Source organism: Oncorhynchus gorbuscha, linkage group LG23 (assembly GCF_021184085.1).
Source record: "Oncorhynchus gorbuscha isolate QuinsamMale2020 ecotype Even-year linkage group LG23, OgorEven_v1.0, whole genome shotgun sequence".
Classification (NCBI taxonomy): domain Eukaryota; kingdom Metazoa; phylum Chordata; class Actinopteri; order Salmoniformes; family Salmonidae; genus Oncorhynchus; species Oncorhynchus gorbuscha.
This window is the reverse complement of record NC_060195.1, coordinates 69,221,454-69,243,966: the sequence shown is the minus strand read 5'-3', so window position 1 is coordinate 69,243,966 and position 22,513 is coordinate 69,221,454. Positions and strand designations below refer to the sequence as shown.

The 22,513-nt window shown below is 44.2% G+C and overlaps 1 protein-coding gene across 1 annotated transcript; it reads left to right on the top strand.

Annotated features, from left to right (window-relative positions):
- The first annotated feature begins 28 nt into the window (after positions 1–28).
- On the top strand, positions 29–22,091 carry LOC124011405 (voltage-dependent L-type calcium channel subunit beta-4-like). Its single transcript, XM_046324743.1, has 13 exons — positions 29–137; positions 7,498–7,680; positions 8,031–8,153; positions 10,431–10,558; positions 11,153–11,229; positions 12,038–12,057; positions 13,115–13,195; positions 14,968–15,026; positions 15,449–15,558; positions 16,032–16,183; positions 16,898–16,993; positions 18,399–18,584; positions 18,785–22,091. Exons 1-13 carry the CDS (start codon positions 93–95, stop codon positions 19,061–19,063), a joined length of 1,539 nt encoding a protein of 512 aa, XP_046180699.1. The 5' UTR covers positions 29–92; the 3' UTR covers positions 19,064–22,091.
- Positions 22,092–22,513: the final 422 nt, after the last annotated feature.

The window sequence follows — 22,513 nt, the reverse complement described above, 5'->3', positions numbered from 1 at the left end:
CTCCTCCACTACAGCCTCCTCCTCCCTCTCTCGTTTTTTTCCCCCTCTTCCTTTTATTCTTCTAGAGGTGCTTTTGGAAATAGCAGACCTCCATGTATGACAATTTGTACCTGCATGGATTTGAAGACTCGGAGGCGGTGAGTGGTGGGGGGGTTTAGCTTCAGATCGTGTGTGTGTGTGTTTGAGCGTGTGTGTTTGTGTTTGTCGATGGAGGTGGCTCAGCTGTGGTGCACACACAAACACAGGGCTTACTGTAGGTAAGCTGACGGTCTCATGCTGTAGATGGAAGGATCGCGGTCTCCGCTGGGGGGGTGACTGGGGGGGGGTTCAATGTAAGGAGAAGACAGTCAGACGTGTGTGTGTGTGTGTGTGTGTGTGTGTGTGCGTGCGTGCACACAGTCGTGAGAGTGTAATTAGTGATGATGTGTATAAGAATAAGTAGCAATATGTGTCTGTCAGCATCAGCCCAATGCATCTGAATAGCTGCATCATATCATCAGCACATTTCAATGGCTGATGATAGCTATACAATGTACACTGTAGCCATCCATTTCATGCACAGCACACGTAGGAGCACAAAGATGGAGATAGCATTATATAGCGAGAGAAGAGCAGTGTGTAAATGCTATATCCTATCCCCCAGAGGGCCGTTTCGCTCCCTGCGTGAGGTTATCATTGTATAATGTATCCTCATATCACAGCCTCTCCAAATGTAGGGTATAGCCCTGCTGCATTTACTGCCTTTGTTTAAAGGGCCAAAGCTTCTATTTTTACACCCGGCAACAGCAGTGTGTTGTATTTCTGCTGCTGAGGACAGAGAGGACAGAGAGGAGCGTGCGTTGTGATGTCATATACTGGAGTCAGATAGACATGAGTCACGTCAGTGCTCCGTTGGAAGCCCGGCAGTCATACAATATGGCCATGAAGAGATTCTGTACCCCAAAATGCACCCATCTAACTACCCATATACCCCGTTATCCATTTTGTATATATTGGCTGACCAGCAACCGGCTATAATTATTTATTAAGATATATAATGAATATATATAAAGGAACGTAGTATTTGTTGAGGGGGGCGTGAGAATAAATGTTTACAAAAACACCAGAAGAGCTGGGTGTGTGTGTGTGTGTGTGTGTGTGTGTGTGTGTGTGTGTGTGTGTGTGTGTGTGTGTGTGTGTGTGTGTGTGTGTGTGTGTGTGTGTGTGTGTGTGTGTGTGTGTGTGTGTGTGTGTGTGTGTGTGTGTGTGTGGGGGGATTGTTCTAACAGGGTGTTCTTATAATATACTGTATGTCAGTTGGGTGCTTGTGAGTGCTTCACAAATAGCACACCGTTATAAGACAGAGTGTGAAAACAGGGGCTTTTACTATTACTAACAGAAATACTTTGAACAAGAGCCGTGCAGGTTGATTTGTGTCGTGTGTTTGTGCCATAAAGGTTACACCCGGTAAAAAACATTTAAAGATTGTGATTAATAATTAGGCTCATAGTACTTTTATCACAGAACCTTAATATGATCTATTAATCAGCACAATAGCATTGACTCAAGATGCAATTTTTTCAGAGCAATCACTTATTTTCTAAATAAGCAAACCTCCTCGTTTTTTGTTTCCCAGACCTGGCATTTAGTGATTGGCCCACACAATTCAATAGAGCCCGTGCTGAAGTAAGCCCAAGAAATAGCTTGTCTGTTGTAAAAAGTGCTGTACTATGACTAGCGTCTGTGGATTTTAGCAGACTGCGAGACTTTCTACGTTCCTAAAGCGATATTGACACACATACACAGGCACTCAGGTACACACACACACACACACACACACACACACACACACACACACACACACACACACACACACACACACACACACACACACACACACACACACACACACACACACACACACACACACACACACACACACACACACACACACACACACACACACACACTTGAGTTAATGTTGTTCCCCAATTGGATTATCTGTCACGCCTTGGTCATTGTATTTTGTGTTTTTGGTATATGTTTGGGTAGGCCAGGGTGTGACATGGGTTCATATGTTGTGTTTCGTATTAGGGTTTGTATTAATTGGGATTGTGTATGATTAGGGGTGTGTCTAGTTAGGCTTGGCTGCCTGAGGCGATTCCCAATTGGAGTCAGGTGATTCTCGTTGTCTCGGATTGGGAACCGTATTTAGGTAGCCTGAGTGCGCGTTGTATTTTGTGGGTGATTGTTCCTGTCTTAGTGTTGTAGTCACCAGATAGGCTGTAATAGGTTTCACGTTTCGTTTGTTGTTTTCATATACAGTTATTTCATGTACCGCGATTATTTTCATTAAAGTCATGAATAACCTACACGCTGCATTTCGGTCTGACTCTCTTCATTCAACAGACGAACGACGTTACATTATCTTTAGTAGATTCACTCTCTGTTCTTCTAAGGCCAAGGCTTGGGTCAATACTTTAACTCACGCTGTAGTCACAGCCAACCTTCGCGGACAGTTTGCCTTGTGGTTAGAATGTTGGGCCAGTAACCGAAAGGTTGCTGGATCGAATCCCAGAGCTGACAAGGTACAAATCTGTCGTTCTGCCCTTGAACAAGCCAGTTGACCCACTGTTCCCTTGGCGCCGAAAGATGTGGCTGTCGATTATGGCAGCCCCCCGCACCTCTCTGATTCAGAGGGGTTGGGTTAAATGCAGAAGACACATTTGAATGCATTCAGTTGAACAACTGACTCCCCCTTTCCCTTCCTGGTCAGTCCGGCTACCTATGGACCACTGCTCACATATGAGCGTAACCAGTGGTCATGTGTAACCAACCGGTGGTCATGTATAACCAACCAGTGGTCATGTGTAACCAACCAGTGGTAATGTGTAACCAACCGGTGGTAATGTGTAACCAACCAGTGGTAATGTGTAACCAACCAGTGGTAATGTGTAACCAACCAGTGGTCATGTGTAACCAACCAGTGGTAATGTGTAACCAACCGGTGGTAATGTGTAACCAACCAGTGGTAATGTGTAACCAACCAGTGGTAATGTGTAACCAACTAGTGGTAAAGTGTAACCAACCAGTGGTCATGTGTAACCAACCGGTGGTCATGTGTAACCAACCAGTGGTCATGTGTAACCAACCAGTGGTCATGTGTAACCAACCGGTGGTCATGTGTAACCAACCAGTGGTCATGTGTAACCAACCAGTGGTAATGTGTAACCAACCAGTGGTAATGTGTAACCAACCGGTGGTCATGTGTAACCAACCGGTGGTCATGTGTAACCAACCGGTGGTCATGTGTAACCAGTGGTCATGTGTAACCAGTGGTCATGTATAACCAACCGGTGGTCATGTGTAACCAACCAGTGGTAATGTGTAACCAACCAGTGGTCATGTGTAACCAACCAGTGGTAATGTGTAACCAACCAGTGGTAATGTGTAACCAACCAGTGGTCATGTGTAACCAACCAGTGGTCATGTGTAACCAGTGGTCATGTATAACCAACCGGTGGTAATGTGTAACCAACCAGTGGTCATGTGTAACCAGTGGTCATGTGTAACCAGTGGTCATGTATAACCAACCGGTGGTCATGTGTAACCAACCAGTGGTAATGTGTAACCAACCAGTGGTCATGTGTAACCAACCGGTGGTCATGTGTAACCAACCGGTGGTCATGTGTAACCAACCGGTGGTCATGTGTAACCAACCAGTGGTCATGTGTAACCAGTGGTCATGTGTAACCAGTGGTCATGTGTAACCAACCAGTGGTCATGTGTAACCAACCGGTGGTCATGTGTAACCAACCGGTGGTCATGTGTAACCAACCAGTGGTCATGTGTAACCAACCGGTGGTCATGTGTAACCAGTGGTCATGTGTAACCAACCAGTGGTCATGTGTAACCAACCAGTGGTCATGTGTAACCAGTGGTCATGTGTAACCAGTGGTCATGTGTAACCAACCGGTGGTCATGTGTAACCAACAGGTGGTCATGTGTAACCAACCGGTGGTCATGTGTAACCAGTGGTCATGTGTAACCAACCGGTGGTCATGTGTAACCAGTGGTCATGTGTAACCAACCAGTGGTAATGTGTAACAAGTGGTCATGTGTAACCAGTGGTCATGTGTAACCAACCGGTGGTCATGTGTAACCAACCGGTGGTCATGTGTAACCAACCGGTGGTCATGTGTAACCAACCGGTGGTCATGTGTAACCAACCGGTGGTCATGTGTAACCAACCGGTGGTCATATGTAACCGGTGGTCATGTGTAACCAACCGGTGGTCATGTGTAACCAACCAGTGGTCATGTGTAACCAACCAGTGGTCATGTGTAACCAGTGGTCATGTGTAACCAGTGGTCATGTATAACCAACCGGTGGTCATGTGTAACCAACCAGTGGTCATGTGTAACCAGTGGTCATGTGTAACCAACCAGTGGTCATGTGTAACCAACCAGTGGTCATGTGTAACCAACCGGTGGTCATGTGTAACCAACCGGTGGTCATGTGTAACCAACCGGTGGTCATGTGTAACCAACCAGTGGTCATGTGTAACCAGTGGTCATGTGTAACCAACCAGTGGTCATGTGTAACCAACCGGTGGTCATGTGTAACCAACCAGTGGTAATGTGTAACCAACCGGTGGTCATGTGTAACCAGTGGTAATGTGTAACCAACCGGTGGTCATGTGTAACCAACCAGTGGTCATGTGTAACCAACCAGTGGTAATGTGTAACAAGTGGTCATGTGTAACCAGTGGTCATGTCATAAGGTGAATGCACCAATTTGTAAGTCGCTCTGGATAAGAGCGTCTGCTAAATGACTTAAACGTAAATGTAAATGTAACCAACCGGTGGTCATGTGTAACCAACCGGTGGTCATGTGTAACCAACCGGTGGTCATGTGTAACCAACCGGTGGTCATGTGTAACCAACCGGTGGTCATGTGTAACCAACCGGTGGTCATGTGTAACCGGTGGTCATGTGTAACCGGTGGTCATGTGTAACCAGTGGTCATGTGTAACCAACCAGTGGTCATGTGTAACCAACCAGTGGTCATGTGTAACCAACCAGTGGTCATGTGTAACCAGTGGTCATGTGTAACCAACCGGTGGTCATGTGTAACCAACAGGTGGTCATGTGTAACCAACCGGTGGTCATGTGTAACCAACCAGTGGTCATGTGTAACCAGTGGTCATGTGTAACCAGTGGTCATGTGTAACCAACCGGTGGTCATGTGTAATCAACCGGTGGTCATGTGTAACCAACCAGTGGTCATGTGTAACCAACCGGTGGTAATGTGTAACCAGTGGTCATGTGTAACCAACCAGTGGTCATGTGTAACCAACCAGTGGTCATGTGTAACCAGTGGTCATGTGTAACCAGTGGTCATGTGTAACCAACCGGTGGTCATGTGTAACCAACAGGTGGTCATGTGTAACCAACCGGTGGTCATGTGTAACCAGTGGTCATGTGTAACCAACCGGTGGTCATGTGTAACCAGTGGTAATGTGTAACCAACCAGTGGTAATGTGTAACCAGTGGTAATGTGTAACAAGTGGTCATGTGTAACCAACCGGTGGTCATGTGTAACCAACCGGTGGTCATGTGTAACCAACCAGTGGTAATGTGTAACCAGTGGTAATGTGTAACAAGTGGTCATGTGTAACCAACCGGTGGTCATGTGTAACCAACCGGTGGTCATGTGTAACCAACCGGTGGTCATGTGTAACCAACCGGTGGTCATGTGTAACCAACCGGTGGTCATGTGTAACCAACCGGTGGTCATATGTAACCGGTGGTCATGTGTAACCAACCGGTGGTCATGTGTAACCAACCAGTGGTCATGTGTAACCAACCAGTGGTCATGTGTAACCAGTGGTCATGTGTAACCAGTGGTCATGTATAACCAACCGGTGGTCATGTGTAACCAACCAGTGGTCATGTGTAACCAGTGGTCATGTGTAACCAACCAGTGGTCATGTGTAACCAACCAGTGGTCATGTGTAACCAACCGGTGGTCATGTGTAACCAACCGGTGGTCATGTGTAACCAACCGGTGGTCATGTGTAACCAACCAGTGGTCATGTGTAACCAGTGGTCATGTGTAACCAACCAGTGGTCATGTGTAACCAACCGGTGGTCATGTGTAACCAACCAGTGGTAATGTGTAACCAACCGGTGGTCATGTGTAACCAGTGGTAATGTGTAACCAACCGGTGGTCATGTGTAACCAACCAGTGGTCATGTGTAACAAGTGGTCATGTGTAACCAGTGGTCATGTGTAACCAACCAGTGGTCATGTGTAACCAACCGGTGGTCATGTGTAACCAACCAGTGGTAATGTGTAACCAACCAGTGGTAATGTGTAACAAGTGGTCATGTGTAACCAGTGGTCATGTGTAACCAACCAGTGGTCATGTGTAACCAACCGGTGGTCATGTGTAACCAACCGGTGGTCATGTGTAACCAACCGGTGGTCATGTGTAACCAACCGGTGGTCATGTGTAACCAACCGGTGGTCATGTGTAACCGGTGGTCATGTGTAACCGGTGGTCATGTGTAACCAGTGGTCATGTGTAACCAACCAGTGGTCATGTGTAACCAACCAGTGGTCATGTGTAACCAACCAGTGGTCATGTGTAACCAGTGGTCATGTGTAACCAACCGGTGGTCATGTGTAACCAGTGGTCATGTGTAACCAACCAGTGGTCATGTGTAACCAGTGGTCATGTGTAACCAACCAGTGGTCATGTGTAACCAACTGGTGGTCATGTGTAACTGGTGGTAATCAAACATCTGGGCAATCAAGTCTCAGGCAGTGCTAGCTCATCACGAGACATGCTCTTCCTGGTACAATAGTGCCCCCAAGATAATTAAAAATAAACTGCAGTCATCTCAGAATATATTAGTCAGGATTATTCTGAAACTTCCAGCACGTACTCGTCTTGACCATTCCCACTTTGAAGGCCTCCGATAGGTCAAAGTGGAGGAGAGACTCTCTCAGATTAAAGTGCGACTCATAAATCAGCTTGTCCACAGACCCAACAGTATTGTCCCCAGGTACCTATTTAACTACTTTAACTGAGTCTGGGATAACCGTAACTATTCTACTAGAAGGAGTGAAACTGACGCTGTTCTTTTTAGATGTAATAGTGGTATTAAATAGTGGTATTTGTACTCAGCTGCCATTCTTTGAAATAGTCTTCCAAATCATTTGAATCTATAACCTCCATGGGCAGTTTCAAGTTCTCACTGAAAAAAGTCTCAAAAGTGACCTTTAGTACGTGGGTGAGAAGAGTAGAAAATCCCCCCTCCCCCTCAATTCCAAATCACCTCACCTCTGTTTAGTAAGATAAACTGGATACAGTTACAGAGCATTATGGGTACTGTAGAACGTCATGCTACAACCTCCTCCACCTGGTGACGTCCTGGTGACGGTGACGCTGGCTGTGATCATAGTGACAGCTGCTGTCTTCCTGTCTGTCCCTGTCCTGTTGTATTGCAGGGCTCAGCTGATTCCTACACAAGCAGACCATCGGACTCAGATGTCTCTCTGGAGGAGGAGCGGGAGGTGCCGGGGCAGGTCCAGGGCCAGAGCCCGAGCCAAGGGGGCCCGGGGACCCAGGCCCCGGCCCAGACCCGAGAGCAGAAGGAGCAGCAGGCCACCGTGCAGCTGGAGAGAGCCAAGGTGAGACCCATAGAGAGAGATACCTCACTAGGTTGTGTTCAGTAAGGATAAAAGATTTTTTTAAAGTTCTAAGTGAAATATGAGGGTAGTACCTGGACTTGTGCAGCAAGAAGACTGTACTATGTAAAGGATGGTTATGCCACAATTGGCATAGAAGCAGATGTAAGGATATAGCACCCTTATATTGTATGACATTTGCTTATAAATGATTTGTGAAGCATCCCATGTAGGCATTATAAAGAGTTTATGAAGGCTTTATTAAGCCTTGTAAGCCACAGTTCATTCATGTGAACTGAAGTTAATACTTTGCGGCTTTCTGACTGACCCTTGTCCCTCTCTCTCTCCCAAAGGCTAAAGCCGTGGCCTTTGCTGTGAAGACCAACGTCAGCTACTGTGGAGCATTGGACGAGGACGTGCCGGTGCCAGCAACCGCCATCTCATTCGATGCTAAGGACTTCCTTCACATAAAGGAGGTAATGTTTTTTGTCACAAGAGGCAAGGTTGAACTGTGGCACACAATCAACCAGATTTTGATAAAATACATTTGTGAAGTACTTTTCAATGTCAAATGATTTAGGTCAGAGTGTGCAGTTTTCGGACTATACCATTGTACCAGACAAGCTAGATTAAGCATAGCAATCAGAATCAGTGGAGGCTGCTGAGGGGAGGACGGCTCATAATAATTGCCGGAATGAAGCAAACGGAATGGTATAAAACACCTGGAAACCATGTGATTGATGTATTTGATACCATACCTCTCATTTCTCACCAACCATTATCACGAGCCTGTCCTCCCCAATTAAGGTGCCACCAACCTCCTGAATTTGATATGTATTTGACCCAGGGACGTTATCAACCACTATTACAACAGTGTTGTGACTTGACTTTAACATTAATCTGAAGACATTTATCTAATTACCTAGCAATGTTTAATTGTTATCCGATGAAATTAGTCATGTAACAATTAACTCATTAGGATCTGGGGCATCACGAGAGCGGTTCTTTAAAGAGTTACCATCTCCCGAATTAAACACTGAAGGTCTTTACCTATCACATCTATAAACAGTCAACTTATTAATCATAACCTCGTATCATATCATCATTCTGAACAGTCGTAACCTCCATGCATCTGCAAAAACCCCAGCCTAACTTATGATTCAGTACTACACAAATTGGTTTAATTATTTATTTACTAGCTAATTAAATGAGAACACAGGATAAACACACACACTTTGCATCGGTTATTGACTAGAAACCTAATACGCTCAAAACAGGTCCCTAGCGGAATGACAACAACGTGGCTGCTTGTTCCAAAAGAGATGGAGGGAGAGGGGGGGACAGAGACACTTAACATTGGTACTTTCAGAAACTACTCTCACTTACAGTAACCATATACTTTGCACATGACCCGCCGTCCGCTTGGTTTGCCAGATCTCTCGGTGGACATGGTCGACTTGCAAAAGGAGTTGGGCCTTTTTGTGACATGCTTTTAAGGTTCTGATTTTCCAAAAGGGTTCCAACAAGTCTTCTACTGTTGTTCTTCTTTGTAGTTGTCTGGTATCCAGTGACTTGTCGTGCAGTCCTGCACAGAACTACACAGTTTATTTTCCTTACATTCGATATTGAAGATGCTTCTTTGAAGATAGGCTAGCCAGCCATGTCGATGGTTCCCATTGGGGTGATGAGAGTAGCATAATATGATGGTTTGAGCAGAGTAGTATAATGGTCCTACTTAAATTCGCTTTCGAAGACACTTTACTTAGGACAGCTAATCAACCGTACCAGTGATTGTCCAGGAGGTGACTATCGTCTCTACCTCGTGTTGATAGTCACAGTTCAAACCACTTTAAACGTAAAGCTGCAGCTTGACGCTTTTCTGGTCTATTATGTTCATTTATATAGTTTGTTGCGAAAGGGGTGGTTCCGTCATGCTGACCCGCTCTCTGACCTCACTCGGGGGCATTACTTGTCATTTGTACAAAGTTGTGTAAAACAATGATCTCATATAGCTTCTCGAATCACATCCCTCTCTTAACAAAAACACGTATCATTTTTTATATTACATGCACAACGCATATTATGGAAACTTCATACATGTCGTGGGTTTACTTTCCAAGTTACAGTATTTCCTTTCTAACATTTTTAATGACATCACAAAATAACAAACACAATGACGTTAGTGTTCTATATATCACCTCAGACCATTCCCCACGTTCTATGTTAGAAATATTGTTCCAGTAGTTGCTTTTGAACATGTTAGAGTTTCAGCGGGAAAAAGGTCTGTTGAGACAAAGCACAACCCTATGGTGAATTTGGAGAGGGAGACCTAAATCTTTACAACAGGACTTGAGTTGTTAATCCCGTCTAGTTCTTTCCTCCCGTCCACTGCGGATGAGAGGGGGTCTGACCTATTTGGATTCTCGTGTACAGTCATGACAACAGCAAGGCATATACACTGAATTTAGTACCTGTGTTCTGAAACAAACTCACTGTCTGTTCAAATGAGATAAAACTGCTTATTTCCTTATGTTCATGTCATTTTGGCTGCGTTTAGATAGGCAGCCCAATTCTGATCTTTTCTTCCACTAATTGGTCTTTTGACCAATCACATCAGATCTTTCACATTAGATCTTTTTCAGAACTGATCGGATTGGTCAAAAGACAAATTAGTGGGGGGAAAAAATCATAATTGGACTGCCTGTTTAAACGTACTGAAATTGATTTTTCAACCACACCCCCAACCCATCCAGAAGTTCAACAACGACTGGTGGATCGGCCGGCTGGTCAAGGAGGGCTGTGAGATCGGCTTCATCCCCAGTCCCCTAAAGCTAGAGAACATCCGCATCCAGCAGGAACAGAAGAGAGGGCGAGTCCAAGGGTAAGGCAGCCCATCACCAGTCCTCTCTCGCTCAGTGAGAGACCTTGTTACCCAGGGAAGGGGGTTAGGAAGGGGCCAGCAGTGCTATGTTTAGTTTAGTAAAACTGATTCGGTTATGACAAATTAGTCAAATTAGTACAACTCATTTGGTTATAAATGTGCTTATGATGTGTTATAAAGAGGGTATTCATAGGAAGTGTTACAGATCATTTAGAATAATTACATTTCTCTCCATCCATATCCAGAATAGAACAACCTAAATATTTATAAGGTCTCTGACCTTAATAATCAGTAATGCTTTGGTTCTTCTAGCGACCTAGCTGCTCTGTCTGTGTAATCGCTCTGGACGCTCCCGTCACGAGTGGTTTGTCTCCTGTACTAGCCTTCAGAGCCATTCGCGGCACTAGGCCTGTTCAGTTTTAACACTAATTCAGCGTAATGAGAGGACTAGACTTGGGATGAGTTGAGAGGCTCACCTCGAGTCCTTCGTTCACCCTATGAGGCCTGGATTCTGCAGTTAGAACCCCGTCGCCGTTCGCCACATTAATTCTGTGATTCTTGTGTTTCTTTTTATCTCCCTCTTGTCTTTTCCAGTAAGTCTGGAGGCAATTCTTCCTCAAGTGTAGAGGATGAGGTGTCCGCCTCGATCAGACCCCTTATCTCCTCTGCAGGTGAGAGCCTCTTAGACATGATGGGGGGACGTTGTCCTCCCCTACTGGCCCTCCGCTAGGTTAGAGAAGAACTAGACAACTTTGTCAAGGCAACATGAGACGTAGAGCAAGGATTGCTTAGTGTTTAAGCCTTCCCATGTCTCTCCATAGAACCTAAGATAAATGATTCCCAGCGGGCAAACTGGTTGCAACAACGTCATTGTGACGTCTTTTTGTGACATCATGGTCAAGTTGTATTATGGTTGTAAAAGGACGTTTTTTTGGACGTCTTTTTAACAATCAGAGAAAGACGTCTTTAACTGGTTGTAATCTGAACAGATACCAACCAAAGTATGAAAGTTTACAGAAATCCAGTAATCAGAAAACCAGTTTACAACCAGAATATGATGCCATTATAACATCCCATACCAACTTTTGCCTGCTGGGTTGTGGATCCATAGAGTGTGTATATATATAGTGTATTCTCCCATCCTCTTCCTCCAGTTGAGGACTGCAGGCGCTCTGAAACTTGGCTTACCACAGGGTGAACCCATCGACAAGACTTTGACCCCCTGAACTTCAGTCATGTGACTTTGTGAATATGCCTCATAGGATATTAGGATCATTTTTTATATGTTTGATGATGAATCTAAAGGGTATATGTTTACTTCGTGTGTCAGTTATAATCCTCGGTTGAAAATGTATTTCCTGTAAATCACATTCTGATCATCACAGGATCATCAGGTCTCTGACCTGACAAGTTAAGGTGACTTATGATACAGTACAATACTACAAGACATTGACAATTCTGTTTTGTTTTACTTCACAGGAAAGCAGAAACAAAAAGTGGTAAGTGGGTGATGGTAAAACCAAACTGTCTCCATCAACTATAGCTGTCTACATTACAATAGTACAGTGCACATCCTACATCCCATCTAACATCCCTTCTAACATCCCTGCTAACATCCCGTCTAACATCCAAACTGACACCCCATCTAACATCCCTTCCCATCTAACATCCCATCGAACATCCCATCTAACATCCCATCTAACATCCCATCTAACATCCCATCTAACGTCCCATCTAACATCCCATCTAACATCCCATCTAACATCCCATCTAACATCCCTTCCCATCTAACATCCCATCTAACATCCCATCTAACATCCCTTCCCATCTAACATCCCATCTAACATCCCATCTAACGTCCCTTTTAACATCCCATCTAACATCCCTTCCCATCTAACATCCCATCTAACATCCCATCTAACATCCCTTCCCATCTAACATCCCATCTAACATCCCATCTAACGTCCCTTTTAACATCCCATCTAACGTCCCTTTTAACATCCCATCTAACATCCCTTCCCATCTAACATCCCATCTAACATCCCATCTAACGTCCCTTTTAACATCCCTTCTAACATCCCTTCCCATCTAACATCCCATCTAACATCCCATCTAACATCCCATCTAACATCCCATCTAACATCCCATCCCATCTAACATCCCATCTAACATCCCATCTAACATCCCATCTAACATCCCATCTAACATCCCATCTAACATCCCTTCTAACATCCCTTCCCATCTAACATCCCACTCACTGACTTACCTAGTTAAATAAAGAAAGAAAACAACAACATTTGAAATAGATTTGAGTCAGATTGTGCTGTCCCAATCATCCATACATCCCATACTGTGGTTTGCATCGATTCCATTTTATTATTGTGGGAAAATCTCAATTGCATTTCCTTGACTCCTTGTCCTCTCTCCTCATCTCATTCTCAAAACCCATTGGATGAGAAGGTAAAAGGTCCCTCCCCTCTGACTTCTCATCCAATGGGTTTTGAGTAGAGGCCCCCTCCCCCCTGCTCCACTGATTCCTTTGTTACTTTGTTACAGACTGAACACGTCCCCCCTTATGACGTGGTGCCATCCATGAGGCCTGTGGTGCTGGTGGGGCCCTCCCTCAAGGGCTATGAGGTAAGCAGCAGCAGCGGCGGCCATCGAGTCACATGATCATCCTCTGACTCCTCCCACGGGGCCCATCCTAGAGCTCCCATTGGTGGAATGACATTAACAGTGCATCATGTTAAATGATTGTTGTTGCGGCTGTCATGATCACATCTCATTGAGAGAAGAGCTCCTCATGGCTGGATGATGTTTCTATTGACTTCATGTTTATAATCATTCATGTTTATATGCAGGCAATGTTTTTCTAATGCTGTGTTGACACAGGCCTGTTAGAGCTCTACTAGAGTCTATATTTAGACTGCTGAGTGAGGTGCTTTGTTGATGTTTTTTCTAGTCATTCTCAGAACACCATAGTACAGGGAGTTTCTTTCCTCTCGCTCTCTCTCTTTCTCTCCCTCCTTGCATGGAGGATACACAATCAGTCGCCTCATCCCACAGTGTGCTCTGTTGCCACGGTAACAACCTTCTGGGTGCAAACGCTCAGCATCAGAAGTAGAGTATCGTTTGAAATTAGAAAGAGAGGAGAAGAGAGAGGAGGGATAGAGTAGAGAAAGGAAAGAAGGAGAGAAGAGAGATGCGAGAGAGGAGATAAGAGAGAAGAGAGAGATGGAAAAGAGAGATAGAGATAGAGAAGAGAGATAAAGAAGAGAGAGGCGAGAGGAGAGATAGAGGAAAGAGAAGAGAGAGTAGAGAGGAGAACCCCTGGAAGCAGCATCACTGTGTGTCTAGACTAGACTGCTGTTAAACCAGCCACTAAAGGATCTTTGTATAGGCCACCATCCTTACTGGCAGGCCTCTGACCAGTTCCATGATACCATCTAACTTCAGTCATTTCAGGAGATCCATTTTAGACTGAAATTAGTCTATTGTTGACTATGAGGACTTTCCATTGCATTTCAGTAACATAATATGAATCTATCTAGTGAGTTGACTGATAGTGACTTGCCTAGTTAAATAAAACATTTACTCTGGATAAGAGCGTCTGCTAAATGACTTAAATGTAAATGTAAATTTAATATCATGGAATTGACCCCAAATCCTGCTTCACTATTGCACTCATCCAGTAGAAGTTGTAGTTGTTTAGTATCAGGGTAGAACTCTATTAAATGAAATAGCATGTTTGATATGATTTTCAGTATCCCCCTGTCAAATGACTGAATATCAGAACTGCTACAATAGAATTGTTAGAATGATAAATGGTCCGTTGCACGTAGGCTGTCGTCATGGGACATCTTAGCACCATGTGCTCTGGCCGTGAGGAACACCCAGTTGATAAATGATTTCCCAGGAAGTTTGCTTGATGTCATGGCTGTTAGAGTTAAATGTTCTCTTTTTTAACCATACTCTCTTTCTCTCTCTGTCTCTCTTTCTCTTTCTCTCTCTCTTTCTCTCTCTGTCTCTCTTTCTCTTTCTCTCTCTCTTTCTCTCTCTGTCTCTCTTTCTCTCTCTGTCTCTCTTTGTCTCCCTCTCTCTGTCTCTCTCTCTTTCTCTCTCTGTCTCTTTCTCCCCCTCTCTCTCTTTCTCTCTCTGTCTCTCTTTCTCTTTCTCTCTCTCTTTCTCTCTCTGTCTCTCTTTCTCTCTCTGTCTCTCTTTGTCTCCCTCTCTCTGTCTCTCTCTCTTTCTCTCTCTGTCTCTTTCTCCCCCTCTCTCTCTTTCTGTCTCTCTCTGTCTCTCACTCTCTCTCTGTCTCTTTCTCACTCTCGTTCTCACTCTCGTTCTCACTCTCTCCCAATCTCTCTCTCTTCACAATTTCTCCTCTTTTGGCTTCTCTTTCTCCACAGGTGACGGATATGATGCAGAAAGCACTCTTTGACTTCCTCAAGCATAGATTTGACGGCAGGTAAATTAAATCGTGCTCTTCCTTTCTTTTTCTTTTTTTCTTTTGTCTGTTTATTTTTAAACTCGGTTCCACTAAATTAACATTGACTTATGAAGCCCTTGGAGATAGATTGGCCTCGAAATTCACATGGAATACAGCTTCAGTAAAGGAGTGTCTGTCTACAAAATAAGGTTTACAGTATTTGCCCACTGAATGTGGCAGGGTAGCCTAGTGGTTAGAGCGTTGGACTAGTAACCAAAAGGTTGCAAGTTTGAATCCGCGAGCTGACAAGGTACAGATCTGTCCTTCTGCCCCTGAACAGGCAGTTAACCCACTGTTCCTAGGCCGTCATTGAAAATAAGAATTTGTTCTTAACTGACTTGCCTAGTTAAATAAATACAAAATTAAATGCCTAAATTGGTGTCTTTGTTTGACCATTTCAGGATATCTATCACACGAGTCACAGCAGATATATCATTAGCCAAGAGGTCTGTTCTGAATAACCCCAGCAAGCGGGCCATCATCGAGAGATCAAACACCAGGTCCAGTTTAGGTATGTACCTCCATCATGTATCTATTTTACTGTAGGAGTCTTTTGAGTTTTCCTTGTGTATCGAAGACGGTTGCCTACTCTTCTCTGTAGCTAGCATCTCTATGAGACCCGGCTAAAGAAGAATGATTTAGCTTGATTGAGCTTACTTCCCACAATGGAATCAATGGAATAGTCCCAAAAGTGCAAACTCCGCCCATCTGGTTCTCCAGACAGGCTCAACGTATTCATTGGCTTACGTTCCAGTATCCATACTAGACATACTAGACACCACTTGAATGAATCAATGTATTGGGAATGCAATGAAGGAATGGGAGTCAGTGTGTACTGTTTGTTTACGTATATATAGTGTACTAGGCTGACTGTTTTCAGTGTGTAGGATTCTTGTACGGTGATGCCAAAGTAAAATGTCCATCCTGAATGGACAATAATGTTGTATTCTAAAGTCTTGCGTTGTTTCTATCCTGTTCCCCAAGCGGAGGTGCAGAGTGAGATAGAGAGGATCTTTGAGCTGGCCAGGTCCCTACAGCTGGTGATCCTGGACGCAGACACCATCAATCACCCAGCCCAGCTGCTCAAGACCTCGTTGGCTCCCATCATCGTCCATGTCAAGGTCTCCTCGCCCAAGGTAGGGACTGGAGGGTCATGTGATTTGAAACACATCCATGTCTACTATAGGTAATGATACTATTATATGACCAGGAAGCAAACACATCATCTTAAACAACTCACAGAACCGTCAACATTGTCTATTATACAGTACGCTATAACCTACTGAGCCAATGGGACCTTTTGAAAATGAATGTCAACATGCTTAGACTCTGATTGGTTTATCAGTGGAGGGCTTTTAGAGTTATACATGTGTATTGTTATCAGACAAATACACTTTAATCTATCTAACGGATTATTAATTTATTTTAAATGATTCTATTTGACCGGTTTGCCTGGTTAAAGATGTGAAAAGCAGTGTTCCTGTAAAAAAACGTGTGTAGATATAACATTACGTTAGAAAAGAGCAGGACCATTTACATTTACATTTAAGTCATTTAGCAGACGCTCTTATCCAGAGCGACTTACAAATTGGTGCATTCACCTTATGACATCCAGTGGAACAGTCACTTTACAATAGTGCATCTAAAACTTAAGGGGGGGTGAGAGGGATTACTTATCCTATCCTAGGTATTCCTTAAAGAGGTGGGGTTTCAGGTGTCTCCGGAAGGTGGTGATTGACTCCGCTGTCCTGGCGTCGTGAGGGAGTTTGTTCCACCATTGGGGGGCCAGGGCATTTGAACAGAGGTCTGACACTATCTAACACATGTTTAAATGTCTTCCCACTGTCTAGGTTCTGCAGAGGCTGGTCAAGTCCAGAGGGAAGTCCCAGAGCAAGCATCTGAACGTACAGCTGGTGGCAGCTGACAAACTGGCCCAGTGTCCTCCGGTGAGTGACTCTCTAACAGCATGTTGTCTCTTTAATCTACACCACCCAGCATACTGTCTCTTTAATCTACACCACCCAGCATGTTGTATCTTTAATCTACACCACCCAGCATACTGTCTCTTTAATCTACACCACCCAGCATACTGTCTCTTTAATCTACACCACCCAGCATACTGTCTCTTTAATCTACACCACCCAGCATACTGTCTCTTTAATCTACACCACCCAGCATGTTGTATCTTTAATCTACACCACCCAGCATACTGTCTCTTTAACCTACACCACCCAGCATACTGTCTCTTTAATCTATACCACCCAGCATACTGTCTCTTTAATCTACACCACCCAGCATACTGTCTCTTTAATCTACACCACCCAGCATACTGTCTTTTTGATCTACACCACCCAGCATGTTGTATCTTTAATCTACACCACCCAGCATACTGTCTCTTTAATCTACACCACCCAGCATACTGTCTCTTTAATCTACACCACCCAGCATACTGTCTCTTTAATCTACACCACCCAGCATACTGTCTCTTTAATCTACACCACCCAGCATACTGTCTCTTTAATCTACACCACCCAGCATACTGTCTCTTTAATCTACACCACCCAGCATACTGTCTCTTTAATCTACACCACCCAGCATACTGTCTCTTTAATCTACACCACCCAGCATACTGTCTCTTTAATCTACACCACCCAGCATACTGTCTCTTTAATCTACACCACCCAGCATACTGTCTCTTTAATCTACACCACCCAGCATACTGTCTCTTTAATCTACACCAACCATTGCTTCTTTTCAAGGTGTCTTCTTTCTACATGAACCTCCAACAATGTCTCCCTGGGATTGCTTGAGGTTGATTCAAGACAGGGCCATTGAAAAGGTCTATTAACAATCAAGTGACAAAATTACAATATTCAGTTTGTGTGACTGACTGGGGTGTGAACCCAGGTTTTCTGTGAAGGTCAAAACAGCCTAGGCATTAGTTTAGGGAGCTAACAAGTCAGCTCAGCTCTAATGCCACGTTACTCATCATGCGAGCCTGTTTCACCAAACCCTCTCTTTCTCACTCCATCTTTCACTCTCACTCACTCACTCCCTCTCCATCTCCCTCTCTCTCTCACTCCATCTCCCTCACTCACTCCCTCTCCATTTCCCTCTCTCTCTCATTCCATCTCCCTCACTCACTCCCTCTCCATCTCCCACTCTCACTCCCTCTCCATCTCCCTCTTTCACTCCCTCTCCATCTCCCTCTTTCACTCCCTCTCCATCTCCCTCTTTCACGCCCTCTCTGTCCCTCTCTCTCACTCCCTCTCCATCTCCCTCTCTCTCTCACTCCCTCTCTCACTCACTCGCCCTCTCTCACTCTCTCCCTCTCTTCACCCCCTCTAACAGGAGATGTTTGACATCATCCTGGATGAGAACCAGTTGGAGGATGCGTGTGAACACTTGGCTGAGTATCTGGAGGCCTACTGGAAGGCCACACACACCTCCATGGCCACGCCGCTCAACCCCCTGCTGGGACGCAACCTGGGCCCCACCGCCCTCACTCCTTACCCCACCACCATCTCTGGACTGCAGGTTGGTCATCAACAGATAGCTACAGCGCTATGGGGTTAAAGCGACATTACACTCCTAAATCAAAGTTTGTCCAAAAATGTTGAGTTTGGAGTGTGATGTCCCTTTAAGGGGAGACAGTTAATTGTCCTCAGTTCGATGAGTTGCTTAGTGCCCAGTGTAACATACAGAAATGTAACAAAAGGGGTTGTTTGTGTGTGTATGAGGTGAACCAGCAGACTCAAAGAATAAGACAACACAGCAACCACACGGGAGACCACTCCACGCCCAACGAGCGTCGCAACCTAATGACCGCAGACGAGAACTACCACAACGAGCGGGCGCACAAGGGACGCAACCGCATGTCGTCGGGCTCACAGCACAGCCGAGACCAAGACCCGTACCACCAGGACTACCAGGACCCCTACCAAGACTCCTACAAGCCCCACCGCAACCGCTCCTCCCCGGGCAGCTACAGCCACGACTCCCGGCACAGGCTTTGAGCCCGAATGACGTCCCAGCTTCACAACCCTTATAGGCCTCAAGTCAACTCTCTGGTGGCAACAGAGTCAAAATGGTTCCTGTTCAAAATATTGTGTCCAATTCTGTTGTTTTCGATTATTTGTTTTACTTCAGGCGTTAGATGAGGAGTAGTCCCGCCCTCCTGAACAAAACCTCCAATCACCTCTCATTCCCATTCTGTCTCAGTCTTGCCTTGGCACTGGCAGGGACCCCTGTTAAGCAATGTGGTCAGGATGAGGAAGAAGGATATGATGCTAATGCTACATAACTGAGTTAATACAAGTCATATGACTGAGTTGCTTTTCCTCACAAGGGGACTTTCCTAGTTCCTGTGTTCTCCACACAAAGAGATGGGTGGAAGAGGAAAGTAGTATGAGATTTGGACTTTGCTAAGCTAACAACGAGCTAAGCTATTTTAGCTAGCGGGTACCCACAACCCCCCCATTAGTCGCCATAGCAAGTGGTGGAGTCACTGCTGAAAGCTGGTGGTCTTACCCCAAGAGTCCCCAGACCGTTCAGTTGTTTGCATGCTGACTGAGAGAGTTTCGCTAGTATCGTCAATATATTCACTTACAGTACATGTCTGTTGTCATGGGGAGTTGTATACGTAGACCTGCCCCACCATGACTGGCAGTGGTATTTTTCCAGACCTTTACTGATTCCTGAGAGGAGCATGTGGAGTATTTGGTTGTTTTGTTAACAAGTGCTTTCACATGTCAGATACTGTATGTGCCATTTGAACAGCTGTCTAGCTTGGCCTTTCTTCGGCAACAGTCGATACTTTGCGTATCTCAGTATTTTTCGCTGCTCTGATTCAGTTGTGTCAGAGACTCATAGAGGTATTATAACAAGAAGCAGGGGTGTCAAACAATCAGAGTTCGCCTCATCTCTGGCCAGCCTTGTGATTGGTTGACCGTCCATGCTGCTTCCTGTGTTTCTCTCTGGCCAGCCTCTTGATTGGATGACTGTCCATGCTACTTCCTGTGTTTCTCTCTGGCCAGCCTTGTGATTGGTTGACCGTCCATGCTGCTTCCTGTGTTTCTCTCTGGCCAGCCTCTTGATTGGATGACCGTCCATGCTGCTCCACTAACGTTGGATGGTGTCTTCCCAGGGTCCTTTGCATCATGATCATTGATTCTCTGTGTAGCTGGCATGTTTTCCCTGACTTGAAAAAGTAATGTTCCCTTTGGTAGTAATATCCCTGTGTAAAATAGAGGGTGTGTAAAGAGGGAGAGCACACATTGGTGCAAAATAGGTGCAGTCTAATTACTTGAGAGTGGGTTATCTGAACTTTTGGGGGGTATTTAAATACATGAACATGGAAATGAAATAAATTAATTTGGTTAGTTTATTTCTAGCAACAAATTTTTTTCAGTAATTGTGGGTTTTTGGAGTTTTTGTTGAGATGAGAAGCATGCAGTTGTACCCAAGGGGGGTCGGTGACTAGTTGCATTGGCTCGCCGATCCAATGCCTAGGCTTTAGTTTTGTGGGCTAATACACACTTTTGGCGTGCAGGAGTCCCAGGTTCGAACCCGGTCGGTCACAGAGACACAACCACCCTCCAGGACCAGGGTTTTCCCTGCGGTGGATAGGTCATCTAAACTGGAGCTTTGACCATGATGGAGATGGTGGTCCCTCCCTGTGCATCCTGGGAGAGTGAGTTCTTGGGGCAGCGTATTCTGAGACATTGTTAGAGAGATGTGCAGAGTTAACTTGTTATAGCTGTCTTTTAGTGTAATTCCCTCCAATAGAGTCGAAGGTACTGTAGTGACATTTGTAGCACCCGCAGCAGGTGGTGCCTTAACATCCTAGAGCCAGTTGATTTCCTTGCTCATATCTATGTCTCTTATGCTAGTTTGTTCACTGACTGAAAACAATAGACTGAAAAAGGAACAAAAGAATACAAGTACATCTGCTGTTGTTTATGAGCTTCTCTGTCATATTGTGATTCAGGCCAAAGTGAGTGTTGGCTGATTGAATGGGGAGTTACTCACTGTTCATTAAAAACCAGAACCAAGAACCAGAACCAAGATTCAGCTCTGTTGCTTGAGACAATCAGAGGGATTTTCTAGCCCATTGACCTCTGTCCCACCAGTCTGTGAGGGTTTGGTAACTTAAGGTTGGGTTACTGCTACTGGGTGTAGCATGTCTTAGCCCTTTTTGAAACATTGGGGGATCTCCTTTTCTATTAACAATTAATTAACTGAATTCCAATAGATTTTCTGAATTGACTGGAAATGACAATTTACCTCTCTCTTTTTCCTATGAATGCCCTGGAAAGAAAACATTTGTTCTTTGAATGGTGTAGATATAATTTCTAAAGGTCTCTGTTACCGATCTGAAAAAAAAGCACGTGTCCTGTACTCTTCTTTTGTCTTCTTGTAAGAAATTAAGAGGCTACATTTTTGCCTCTAAATTAAGTTGAATTACAATTCTCATTATTTGATTAAATAACATGGGTTTAAACTCAACCAGACCATTTAAAACAATTAAATGTTTTTTTCTTTGGTAAAAATGTACAAAAGATAAGAAAAAATCAAAAATGTATCTCAATATAGGAAAAAGTAAAAGATACATCTTTGCTGGTGATTATTTTTATAATAAATACATACATGTACATAATGTCTTTGAGAGATGCTATTTGCTGTATACTTGCATTCTCATTAAAAAACTACGATCCTCGACGGGATAACCTGGAACAACAAACGTTTCAGTATACAAAAATGTCAGTATACTAAAGTTTCAGTAATGTGCAATACAAAAAGCATGCTGTTTTAAAATGAGGAAATTCCATGTACTATGCAACCGCAACCATGTACATCGCTTCATGCTGTGACTAATTCTCCAACTGTCCTTTTCCAAGCAGCTTCATCAGAACTCTTTAAGGACATTTTGTGTTGATACTTTTTGTGGAAGACGAACAACTCAACGGCTAATGCGGTATTGCATGCATAATGTACCATTTTAATTTATTAAAACGAATGAAAATAAAATAATGTGAAACGCGAGATGATTGTGTCAAAGGTGAAGCTAGAAGTAACTTTAAAAGTTTTCTTTTACAAAATAAAAGAGTCGTTCTACAACAACTGTCTCAGGTAACTTTTTTATCATGTATTAATATAGGCTTTTATTATTTTGTATCAATATTTTACGTAGCAACATGTACCCACCAAATAGAATCTCATTCTGGTTTTGTGGTACCAACAATGAGGAATGCCACACTTAAAAGGTCGCTGTTGTTTATGATACTGTTGTGCAGTACACAAATCAACCACACAGTGGCACTGTCTAGTAACAAGAGAGTATATCAAGTCTCATTTTAGTCTCTTGCCCTGGCATAGCCTGGTGGAAACAGACCGATCGCTGCACTCACCATTCTCATTCACTTCACGTATTATCACTAATTAAAAGATGATTGATATATAAAGTG